At 50.9% G+C, this 13059-nt stretch overlaps 1 protein-coding gene across 1 annotated transcript; it reads right to left on the reverse strand.

Annotated features, from left to right (window-relative positions):
* Positions 1-203: 203 nt before the first annotated feature.
* Mfsd2b (major facilitator superfamily domain containing 2B) lies at positions 204-10748 on the reverse strand. The gene is made up of 14 exons (XM_021202660.1): positions 10683-10748; positions 7619-7744; positions 6631-6755; positions 5772-5895; positions 5368-5446; positions 5149-5279; positions 3610-3700; positions 3395-3516; positions 2840-2923; positions 2496-2576; positions 2196-2305; positions 1760-1903; positions 1293-1469; positions 204-228 (listed from the first exon to the last, which is right to left on the reverse strand). The coding sequence occupies exons 1-14, from the start codon at positions 10746-10748 to the stop codon at positions 204-206; spliced, it is 1485 nt and encodes a 494-aa protein (XP_021058319.1).
* Positions 10749-13059: the final 2311 nt, after the last annotated feature.

The raw sequence follows: 13059 nt of genomic DNA on the forward strand, positions 1-13059 counted from the left end.
AAAGGATCCAGGTCCAACAGGCAAGGAGCTGTGGGCTAGAGTTTCTGGAGCCTGGACCATCCCCTTCAGAGGATGTCACAAAAGTCTCCACCACAAGGGGAACTCCCTGAACTAAGTTGCTAGGATGTGCTCAGCGGCTGGACGAAGAGGGTTCCAGAAAATGCAGGTTTCTCCTTTCCACCTCACAGAGGTCTCCTTAAAGTTCAGGCAAGGCTGTAGCTAGTCCTCCTGAGGGGAGAAAGCCGAGGAGGAAGAGAGCACTGAGGTGAGGGTCTCCGCCCTGTCATAGAGTGCCACAGAAGTTTCAGCCACTGCCCCCTGTCTTGCCAACAACTCTCCACTCACAGCTCTGTTAAAGGCATAGCCCAGTCCCTTCCAAGTCCCATCAGGCAAGACCGCCTCCTCTGAGCATTGCTAGAGTGAAAGTGTCACCTCTGACATTGCTGGAGAATGACGTCATCAGCCATGAGTACGCTGTCATATGTACTCAGTGAGGGGCTGCTGATAATGGAGACATGGGCACCCATGTGTGTATCTGTAAGTAGGAACATCTCCGGGACCAGATGTGAGGCAGCACACCCTCCCTGAGTACATATTTACACATATGTGTGTGTGTGTGTGTGTGTGTGTGTGTGTGTGTGTGTGTGTGTGTGTGTGTATGATTCCCAGGCCATCCTAGGAAAGCCATGAGCGCACGCACACACACACACACCCCTCCCCCAGGTAGCGGGATATGTGCTAGAGGAAGAACAAGTGCAGACAACCACTCGGCAGTCATGAGGAGAAGGGAAGGACACATCCAGGCTTGGGCACTGGGGCAGACAGTGATTCCACTCTCTGAGATGGAGACCAGAAAGAGAAGCCTAGGGGAGAGGATGAGCTGAAGTTCCAGCTTCCCACACCTGGCTGATGCGCCCGTGGGTCAGCAAGTACAGCCTCGCCATGCAAGGACTGATGTCCCAGGATGTGGAACTTGACAGAAGTGCAGGGTAGAGGATGACAACACACCAGGTGTGAGGTGGTCTAGGTTTCATACGTAGATGGGATACAGGGGAAGTCCCTCACATCTCCCATTCATGAGGTAGCTCAAGAAGAATAGAAATTGAAAGAAATCTAGGAACAAAGAGTGGCCTGAAATCAGGAGGCTTAGCTGGCCAGTGCGGCAGGACCTGCAAGCTGCTGTTAGCTGTTGAGCAGTGTGTGTGTGTGTGTGTGTGTGTGTGTGTGTGTGTGTGTGTGTGTCTTAGGTTGGTAACCCTGCCCATGTGTACCCATGTGCAAACACTGCCCACCTCCGAAGGCTTGGCTGGGAGGAAGTGTCCTGACGTGGCATCTTGGGAGTGGGGCCAACCAGGAGGATGCACAGGCCAATAAGGATCATACAGGTGGGCACAGCACCTATGAGGACCTTGAGAGTGACCACCACTTCTTCTGCTTGCTGGCAGGCTCCTGCCTCATACCCTGCAAACCTGGAGAAACACCAGCAGCAGCAGCTCTCTCATCTTGTCAGCTTTGCTGAGCATTACCCTTTGGGTGCAGAAGCCACAGACATGTCACCCCACCCTCTCCTGAAAACTCACTTCCAGCCAGGTTAGCAGGGAGGAGTTGGGAGCCTGTTAGTCCTGATGATGGAGTCCCCGACACTCCATGGAGCGGAGCATGTACTCCAGACTCATGGGTGGCTCTAGGGCAGAGGCTCTGACCTCTTCCCACCCCCCTGGTCTTTGTGCTTTTGCTATACCCCTGCCCCAGGACTGACTCCAAACTGAGGGTAGAGATGCCCAGGGCGACTGCGCCTGACAGCTTGGTGAAGAAGACGTAGGATGAGTAGAAGATGGTCTCCACGCCTGGGCCACGCCGCTGCTGCAGCTGAAAGTCATCCACCACGTCTGGAAGCATGGACCTAGGGGCAGGTGCATGGAATCAGCCCTCTTCCCGTTGAAAAGCAGCACCCAGCCTGCGAGTCCTCAGAAGAGCAGAGATTGCGGTGGAGTCCTCTCTGCCCAGAACAGGCCCACAACCAGCCAGCAGTATGTCTGTGTTCCCTTCAGTTTTGATGTTGGCTCCTTCTTAGGAAAGCCTAAAAGGAAGCGACTGGTGGCCCCGCACATGGAACAGGACGGCAGGAGAGAGACTCCCTTATGGAAGGATATGAGGCGAGACTCCCGATTCCCCCGTCCCATCACCAAGCCTACCAAGGTAGCAGCAGGGACACAGCAATGCTCACGCCAGAGACAAAGGCCACAACATAAGCCACCGGGGCTGAGGGCACAGCAGCCAACAAGATGGAAAAGGGCACCATCACCTGGGGAGACACCCCCGTGAGCCGACCCCTCACTGCTGCCGGGCCTGCTTTCCCCTTAGCAAGCTCATCCTACATCAGATCCCGTGCTCCAGCCAGCAGACACGAGGGAGCACCGGCCTAGCCCTGTTAGGCTCAGACTCCACCGTTACCTCCTCAGCCACCCTCAGGCCTTGCTTCTTGCTTCACTCACACAGATGCCGAATGCAGTTGTCCTCTTCCCAAATCGCTGGAGAACCCACTCCCACAATGGGGTGCTCAGCACAGCTGAGACCTGTGAGCAGACAGCGTCATCCCTCCAGGGTCCTGAAGGCCACACCTTCTCCCAGATCTCAAAGCCCTGGCTTTTAGGTAGGCCGCCTAACCTCAAACTGCCTGCTTTGAACCAGTAGCTATTAACTTTGAGCCTGGCCCCCAACTCCTCCCTCAGCTGGGATGAGATTAAAACAAAATGTGACTATTAAAACTTTAGTCATAGAGGTTCCCGGCTCAGGCTCCCAAGGGCTCCAGCCTCCTCCACTTCCCTGGTCCCCTTACCAGAATGATTAGCACCAAGTTCTGGACATGATCTTGGAGCTTAGAGGCGTGTGTACAGAAGAGAACCAGGTAACTTTGTTCCACCTGAGAAGATGCACAGGAAACTGTCATATGCAGCGAATGGCAGGAATTCGGAAGTCATGTGTAAGAGACGGTCTCCAGTAGGGCCTCTCCTTTGAGTCCTTGAACTCAAAGGATCCCCCCTGAAGTAGATATGAGCCATTTCTAGTGCACTGTCTCCGCTCACATAGCTAAGATCAAACGGACTTTACTAGACTTAAGGTACTAAGAGGATGCCATCCCAGACACCCCCAACTTCCCAGAAGCCCCAGTCACATGAGCCACACCCAGCACTAGCCTGTCTCAGCCGACAAAAGTAGGCACTGTGATGTACACTTGTAATCCCACCCTTGGCATGGAGGCAGGAGAATCAGGAGCTGATGACCAGAATCAGCTACGTAGCAAGTTCAAGGCTAGCCTGGGTCACATGAGACTGTATGCCTGTTTACAATAAGTACAGACAGTGCAAATCAAAGATCACTTGGCCAACAGTACCTGGACGGCAGCTGAGATGAACAAGAAGGACACCACCAGGCTCAGGTAGGGTGGGTGCCGGGAAGTGATGGCCAGGCCCGTGAAGAAGCTCAGGCCTTGACCTGAGGCTGGGGCAGAAGCAGCTGCAAAACAGGAAGGCGGGACCTGGATTGGCAGAGCCCAAAACACACACCCCCCCAGGAGGAGTCCTGCTCCCCGCTCCTGCACCCCTGTACCTGGCTGCTCCTTCACCCCTAGGCACAGCAGACTGCCACACACAGGATAAGTCAAGGCAACCACAGCAGCTGCAATACAATAGAGGCGAGCCTGCAGGACAGGACAGAACGGCACTGGGGATGATGTTTCCAGCCCAGGGAGGAAAGCATGGGTACCTTTCCGTGCCAACAGAAAGATCATCCCAAAAGTCTGCAGATGCAGGCTTTGTCCCCTTTGGTTTACTCTGGTAGGTCTAAGGGCTCAGCACAGACTTGCTTTACCTTGGACTCTTTGCTCCCATATAGGAGGAAACATCCACGGGACCAGGGGTCAGCGTGCGACCAGAGTCAGCGTGCGACCAGGGGTCAGCGTGCGACCAGGGGTCAGCGTGCTTACTGCCCCATCTCACTCAGCAAATAGGCATAGCTGCTGACTTCTGTATGCTAGACCCTGAGGTTACAGTGAAGAGGAAGTCGCCCCTCACCCATAATAAGGGCTAGGCAGTGGGGAGGGAGGGAGGGGCAGATCCACAGGCAGTTAACAATAGTGTGATGTATGAAATACAAAGAAAATAAAAATGCAAATAAAGAGATGCATGGAGGTGATAGCTGAGGAGCATGAAGGGGCTTCTGGGAGGAGGCGGTGACGAGTGCAGAGTGGCTTTCCTGGCTTAGCTATAAGCAGTTGCCCTGGCCTCCCCTTGGGTGCTGGGTCTCCAGTGGTGAGCCATCACACCTGGCTTATGAGGTGCTGAAGGGCTTCCTTGATACTTGCTGGATAACTCAGTTGGCTAGACAAGTCTACCAACTGAGTTGTGGCCTGGCCCTGCGTTTTCTGTTGTTGTTCTTGTCTACTGGTGGTCTTGTGGTTATCACAAAATCACACACACTAAGTAGTTTCGGGTTTTTTGAGACAGGTTTCATATGGCTCAGGTTGTCCTTGAACTAACTAACTGACCAAAGATATCCTTGAACACATGTTCCTTCTGCCTCAGTCTCCCAGGTGCCAGGATCACGGGTGTGCATCGTCTGCCTGGGTGTGGTTTTGTTGTTATTATTTGGTTGGTTGTGGCCATGCCTAGTGACTGAACCTATTTAGTCCCTCATGCATACTGGTCAAGCGCTCTACCAGTGAGCCAATGAGTGGTTCTCTCTCCCTTCCTTTCTCCCTCCCTCCCTTTTTCCTTCCTTCCAGACAAGCCTGCTGGGTCTTGGGGCTTCTCAGTTCAGCTAGAGAAGTAGGAAAAGAGTGAGTGTACAGCCAGCATCCCCTCTCAAGAGGAAGAAAAGACAGAAGAGCATGGGCTGGTGAGATGGCTCAGCGGTTAAGAGCGCCGACTGCTCTTCCAAAGGTCCTGAGTTCAAATCCCAGCAACCACATGGTGGCTCACAACCATCCGTAACAAAATCTGACCCCCTCTTCTGACAGCTACAGAGTACTTACATATAATAAATAAATAAATAAATATTTAAAAAAAAAAAAAAAAGACAGAAGAGCATGCCTGTAGGAAGCACCTGACCTCAGAGGGGAGAGGGGTCCTGGATACCTCAGACACTTACTACATCTGGGGAGACAGCAGTACTCCTGGGGTGCACAGTATCCTCACACCTCTGGGACCCATGGGCGCTAGACACAATGAGCCCGTGGACAGTGGCTCCCATCAGTGTCCCTGCCATCTCCATGGTCATCCCTGCAGACAAAGAATGTACAAAGTGACATGGCAAGCTGCTGGGTCTGAAGGACGGCCACTCCCAGCCTGAACACAGAACCGTACTCACGGTATGCGGTGGCAGAGTCTCGCTCCCTGGGGCAGGGGGTGAGGATCATAGTGAGCGAGGTGTAGGGCACCTGGAAGAACTGGGACGGTCCCTTGGAGGTTAGGACAGCTTCTCCCACCTATACTGTCACTCAAGGACTGCTCCCCTCCCCTCCCACCTGGCTGTGCAAAAGGCAGCAGCCACCCTGTCCCATCCAAGTTCCTAAAAGGCCAAATCATCTGAAACTTAGGGCTAAGGGCTCAGAAGCCAGGGCCCTGAGCAGGGCCAGCAGAGGTAATGGCAGGTTTCCAAGTACTGGGCAGGTCAGAGCTGAGTCCAGACCCACGACCCCCTTAACGCTGAATGGTAATCAAAGCTGGCAGCGAGGTGTGCCAGAACCGACCTAGGACAGGTCACACACTTACCGTAGCCAGGGCCTGGAACAGGCAGTAGAAGCTGGTATACCAGAGCCCACGAAGGCTGGTGAATGGGGGCAGGAACCACAGGAAGAAGTAGGCCAGTGCGATTAAGGGCATGCAGCCCAGCGCCCTGTAGAAACACAGCTGAAGTACTGTGTCTACAGCATGGGGGCCAAAGACCCAGGAGGGACAACCTCACCCTTTCTGCCACTTGAGAGGCCGTGGAGCTGAGGCTTTTAGGGAGCCATGGAGACAGGAGAGAAGTAATGGATGATGGAAGGGCATCCACCGTTGGGACTCTGGCCAGAGCCCTTGGTGGAGAACTGGGGGATTCCTTAGTTAGAGCATTTGGGCTAGCATATACCAGGCCCTGAGTTTGACTTCCTGGAGCACAAGCAAGCTGTTCTTCCTCTAGGACAGCAGTTCTCGGCTTTTGGTCATAACCCCTTTGGGGGGTCACATATCCGATATCCTGTTTAGGGTATTTATATTAGGATTCATAACAGTAACAAAGTTACAATTATGAAGAAAACAAAATGATTTTATGGTTGGTATCACCACAACATGAACTGTATTCAAGGGCCAAATTAGGAAGGTTGAGAACCACTGCTCTAGGGCCTGCCGGCCCAGTCTCACCACGCTGAGTCACAGACAGATCTGGGAGCCCTGTGCCAACTGATGAGGGACAGACAGACAATCTCTAAGATTGTCTCTGAGCTACTGAATGACTTATGCTCTGACCTGGCTCATCTACACTGCACAAACTTGCCTTCCAACCATCCATGGGTAACATCTAAGAAACAGGCTGTGACAGTGACCTAGAGCCAACGTGCAGGAGGGGTCTCCGCACCAAGGGACCACTCACCAAGGCATTAGCCGTCCAGACCCCGTCCTTCTGCTCTTGTTGATAAAGAAGCCAGCCACAGGGTCTGCAACTGCCCCAGACACCTTCCCTCCAAACAAGGCAAGTGACACCTGGGCAGCGGGGATCTGAAACCATCAAGAGGATGGATATAACCAAGGGTCCACAAAGTCTGACAATACAGCCAGGCCTGCTTGCCTGCCAGGGCAAAGATCTGGTGGAAAGGGCTCCTCCTCTGAGGGACATCAGAACCACTGAGGAGAGGGGTAATGCTGACACCTGTGCACAGGCAATCTGCCACTGCATGTTGGTTTCTGATAGAACAATGTTTCTCAACCCATGGGTCATGACCCCTACATATCCTACATATAAAAATACAATACAATTCGCAATAGTAGCAAAATTAGTTATGAAACAGCAATGAAGTAATTGTAGGCTGGGGGTCACCACAGCATGAGGAACTGTATTAAAAGGTCATAGCATTACAGAGGTTGAGAACACTGAGATAGGGTTTCATGTCTCAAGCTCACTATGTAGACAGGGGTGACTTTGAATTTACAACCCTGCCTTTACTATTGGGACTATAGGCCTATGCCACTGTGCCCATTTCATGCATACTAGGCAAGTACTCTACCTCTTGAACTACATTCAGATCCCTATCTTTTTCTGTTTCGAGACAGGGTCTTATGTAGGTAGCTAAAACTGGCCTCAAACTAGCTATGTAGCTGAGGTTGGGTTTGAACTCCTGATCCTCCTGCCTCTGCCTTTCTATAGGAATGCGAGGATTACACGTGTATGTCACTATACTTGACTGTTTTCTCGTTTTCCTCATACAAGCAGGATGTAATGGGTATCTTTGAAGAGACTGCCCTCCATAGCATCTTATGTTATTACTAAACTTGGGTCAAAGGGCTGTCTACCAAAACTGAAGTGGCAGCATGGGGACAAATGGAGCGGAAAGGAGGCAGAAAGGGCCACCACCCACACTCACCTGGGCCACATCCAGTAGGAAGAGTTGCAGGTAGAAGGCTGAGGCGCTGGAGGCCACCTGGTTGGGGACACCACCAATGCCATAGCACACCTTCGTACAGACTGAGAGGCGACCGTCTCTCTTGTCCTAGGAGAAACACAGGAACTATCCGTACAAGCCTAAGACAGCTAGCTCCCCACATCCCCATGACTTCCATAAAAATCCTGTGTTCCCTGACGGCTTGAGGACGAAGCAATCTTAGCCTCATTTTGCCCCCAAGTCATCCTATGGGAAAGTGAGAATTGAAAAACAGAATTATTAACCCTAACCTCTAAGTTGTTCCAGGGGGAAGTTCTTCCTTACATCCCGTCCGTCCCCATGCTTCCTGATACAGCCTCTTTCTGTACTGAGTCAGTGGTCAGAGTGAGCTGTGGGTCCCGGTGTAATCTTGAATAAACCCATTTATCCTTCTAGGATTTGTTTTCCTCTTCTGTCACCTGTAGTCACCTGCCAGCTTCACAAGGATGTTGTGATGACTGAGTGACAGTGGCTCCGAGAATTGGTCGTTCCATGTTTGGGTTTTTATATTACATTTATTTTGTGTGTGAGGAGATGTGTGTACACCACAGCAAACATGTGGAGGTCACAGTATGTTCTCTCCTTCCACCATAGGGACTCTAGGTATCAAACTCAGGTCATCAGGCATGGTGGCAGGTGCCTCTACCCACTCAGGTATCCAGTGTTTGTGACTTTTGCAAGCTACCTGTTGAGCCCCTGGCATCAGCTATGATGGGGGTGTGTATGCTGCAGACACCAGCAAACCTTACAAAGGAGAGCTCTCCCTCTTTCTTCTGGAAAGTCTGATTATCAACACAGCAGTGTGACCAACTAGTGTGAGAGTCTGGGGCGTGGGATTTCACAGTCCCTCAGCCATCCAGTGGAGTCTTATTTTTTTGTTTTTGTTTTTGTTTTTTCGAGACAGGGTTTCTCTGTATAGCCCTGGCTGTCCTGGAACTCACTTTGTAGACCAGGCTGGCCTCGAACTCAGAAATCCGCCNGCCTCCCAAGTGCTGGGATTAAAGGCATACGCCACCATGCCCGGCTCATCCAGTGGAGTCTTAAACATCTGATTGCCAACAAACAGCCCCACATGGTCTACACAGCTTACTACTATCCCAGTATGAAAACCAGCTCTGAACCCCATTTACCACATTGCATTAAATAGCACTGTTTGCTGTAGCTCAGGCCACAAACCTTGGTCACCTTGGTTCCTCTTTTGCAATCCCCCTGCCACAGCTATCAGGTGATCCCCGAAAGGGGCCTCTTTGCAGCCATCCCACTCTCCTGAAGCAGGCAGTACTCTTTGACTATAAACCAGACGGTGGCTGTTCTCTGCTTAAAACCCACTACTTGCCTTTATTGTCTAGTGAATGCCCAAGTCCTCAAGACAGCCTACAGGAGTCCACTCTGCGCCCACTGTCTCTCCCTTTAAATAGCTTTCTTGGTGGGAGTTTTTTATTGTTCAAACCCTTTGAGACCATTGCTTCTTTTCTCTGGAAATTATGTCTGTGTCCTTCAAGAGCTGACTGCTCGCCATTCAGGCATGAGTTTAGAGGCATTCCTGAGAACCCAGCTGTCTGGTATACTCTCGCTTACTTCCCACCCCTCCCCACCTCTATGTAAGTAAGCCCTCCCACTCACTGCGAAGCCTCTAGTACCTAAGCGGACAGTAGGTGCTCAATATGTTTCTAAGCAGTAAATGGCTATGAGGATGCTGTTAAGTACTCTATCTTCAACTAAGGCTAGGAATCATTTTTTTCATCCTTTGGGGACAGAGTGGGGTGGGAGTGAGTGTGGACTTTGTCCATTTCAGTATCTTATAGACAGCACCACAGGCAGGCTGTGTGGAAGGGAAAGGTCTTCCTAGATAAGGCATATCGCAAACTTCACACGTTTCCTACCCTCAGAGAAAAACCACACTCAAGGATGGATCTGACATTTGTGTGGACATCATTGCAACTGCCAGAAAAACTTAACAGGATGAATCCAGTGTGAGCGGATTCCCATCCTTTAATGAGTCTCTGGTTTACCCTAAATGGGCCTGTGGAGGTTTGAGATAATAGAAAGGCCATTACAGGGAACTTCAGCAGAAATGGACGTGAGCCAGACACACACACTGAGTGATGCAGGGTCTTCTTACCCCATCAGCCCTTTAGAGTCCATGGAATCTACACTTTACAAACAAACTGGCCGTGTGACCGGGTGAACTTGTTGCTTGATAAGCAAAATGAAGACATGCACCTCATAGCATCATTACGGTAGTCAAACACTGCTGCTTCATGGCAGTCTTAGGTTTCTTTTCCTTTCTCCATTAATATCACATATCACCTCAGTTTTCTAAATTCTGAGAGAGGTGAGGTCCCACCCCACCTCCAGTACAAGAGTCTGATGGTAATCTGAGATTCGCAGCCATTGGGACATGTCTCTTACTTATCCACCTTTCCTAATTGTTAAGGCGATAACTCTGATTATATTTCCCAGAACATCAAGAAATCTTCCTGCCTCGGCCTCCCCAGTCAGGTACTGGGACTACAGGCACACCTAGGCACGGGGGTCTCCCAATTGAGGGCCACTTTTCGCCACGAAGAGAAGGCAGAGGGTCTAAGAATACCTTGCGTTCCCATCTGCCCTCTACCCGAATCTCTCAAGCCCCTGCCTGGGCATCTGGAGAATCCTCTAAGGAGAACTTGGTACCTGGGGAGCACCACAATTTCAGAGGGAGGTTAAGTCCACAGGAGCTACCTGGAGTTTGGGGAAAGGAGGCAGCCTCCTTCCCATGGCTAAGAGGCCTCCAGGATGATCTGCAGTCAGGACACAGGAGATCTGGTCCTTCCTGCCTGCCTACTTGAATAAAGCTGTGTTACTTCACACCAGGACTTGGGATGCCTTCCTATTTTCTCTGGGGTGTCCCAGTGACACCAAACTACACACTACCCAACAACTGGACAAAGTGCTGTGGTAGGCTCTTCCCTGCTCTTGGGAGCGCTGAGTAGCCCGGCTTCCCTCTTCCCACCCTGGCGCTCACCGAGCCTGGCTCCTGGGTGTGAGGCTCTGCGACAGGAGCAGGGGTGGGTCCATGGGGCACCGACATCCCGTGGCTGCTCAGCTCCGACTGCCTGCCTGCCGCCGCAGCGGGCACTAACGGGAGGGTGGCTCTGGTCAAGTGGGCGTGGTCACAGTGTGCAGGCAGCCCGCCCTCCGTGGAGCCCTAGTAGCCGCGCGTGCCACCTGAGGCGGCAGTGTGGGGATACCCAGGACCTCCAAGGAGGAACTCCAATCGCCATACACCAGGGAAAAAGCGGCCAAGTCCTCAGGGACGATTTTGTTTGCTTCTTGGCAGACATGTTGTAGACAGAAACCCTCAGCTAACCCTGCCTTGGGTGAAAGCCAGCAAATAAACCTACTCTTTAAATGAAGCAAGCAATACACTTCACTTGTCCAGATTAAAATTGTGGCTGAGTGGGCTCTCAGCCCGAACTACACATTTCCCAGGCTTTCCAATAGGTAACTTGCAACTACAGCTGTGCCACCAAGTCCTGGCGGGTGAATGAAGTGTGGTGGGTGTGCTATCGCACCCAGGAATACTTTGAAAAGGCAAAGGACCACACTGTATAAACACCTAACAAGAAAATAGTGTGACTATCCTTCCTTGTATTATCAGACTACTGAAACAATGGGTCCCAGAAATTAGTCAACCCTCTCCCCAAGGGGAAAAAACAAAACAAAACTCAAACCCAAAAAATTCCTCCTAGGAGAAAAGGCCCTGGGCAGCCAACTTCTTAGAGAAAGATTTCTAACCTGTCAGCTTTGCCGGGCTGCTGAGTTACATTCTCTTGGAGATGGACTTGGGAGGCCACTGGATCTTTGGCTTCCTCTCCTCAGTGTGTCTGCTCACCCCACCCCCACCCCCTGGAATAGCTTTAGCCATTTTGTTTCATACCTGCCAATCACCAACATAGAAAAGTGACTTGGCTCAAGGCCATGCTCACCACATACCCTGTTTTGTTCTGTATATTTTGAATGTTCTGTATGAGGTTTGCTAATCTTAAGAAATTCCAAAAGAGAGCTGGGCATGGTGGCGCATGCCTTTAATCCCAGCACTCGGGAGGCAGAGGCAGGCGGATTTCTGAGTTCGAGGCCAGCCTGGTCTACAGAGTGAGTTCTAGGACAGCCAGGGCTACACAGAGAAACCCTGTCTTGAAAAAAAAAAGAAAGAAAGAAAGAAAGAAAGAAAGAAATTCCAAAAGAAAAGAAATTCCACCAAGCATTACATGGCCATCAAATCAAAGTTCAATATTAACTGTTATATCTAAAATATTTTGAGTCAGAGCTGACCACAGAGCAGCCCTTCCTGCACCTCTGTATGAGCTCATACATACATATGTGAGCACTGCATGTACGTATGTGGTTTTTGTGGCTGCTACTAATAAGCCAAAAGTTATAATTCTCATGCTATCTCAAAGTCCTGCAATTCTCCTGCTCACCACCCATCCACTAACCCCCTTACCTTACCCAGGACCAAGCAGCCTAAAGGTTGGCTGATAACACTTTGCCTAGTGAGCCAACTGCTCCCCTCTCTGCCCTTTAAACCTCTGAACCTGGTTTTTCCTATAAAAAGTCTACTCTGAGAGATTAGTACGGAAATTAGGCTCCTGCCATCCTGTAGGCGGTCCTGGACGCCCAGCATTAGGGTGTGCGTTCAGTAAACTAATCTTGCTTAACTGAGATCAGTTTGTATGGTGTGAGTGGAGATTCCAGAACCCCAACAGTGCCCACACTGAATACATCTCCCTTCTTGCCTCTCACTATTCATTTGACTCTTTGAATTGGTGTGTGGAGGGTGGATGACTCAAACCTGGTTTGCTGGGGGGACAGGCTGTGACCATAAGTCTGGCAACAAGTATGGCAATAATGTACATATTAGTGAGACAACTGTTCCCTAGGACACAGCACAGCCGCACTGCGGTGAAATGAAAACTCTGTGCTGCAAATAACCACAACACATGACAAGGTGAGCATGTCCTCCCGAGTGTAGAACAGATTACAAAGCGCTTGTATTGGGATATACAAACAACAACAACAACAACAAAAATCTCAGTTTAAAGGGATACTCCCTAAAGATGTACAGATGAGTCGCAAGCACATAACAAGGACATGACCGCATTGGGGGTGGTGGGGCTGCCTTTCTGAGAGGCAGGGCTTCTCAGTGTAGCCCAGGCTGCCATCGACTCCAGAGGACCATCACCTCCAGGCCCAGGGATTAAAGGCATATACCACCCCTGCCCAGACGGAGCTTCTTTTCAAGGAGATACAAATTTCCAAACTCCATCGTGGTGGGGTAACACAGCTGAGTACGTTAAAAACACACTGAGTCGACTTTTTTTTTTTTGTGCCTGGTAGTA

Source organism: Mus pahari, chromosome 7 (assembly GCF_900095145.1).
Source record: "Mus pahari chromosome 7, PAHARI_EIJ_v1.1, whole genome shotgun sequence".
Lineage (NCBI taxonomy): Eukaryota > Metazoa > Chordata > Mammalia > Rodentia > Muridae > Mus > Mus pahari.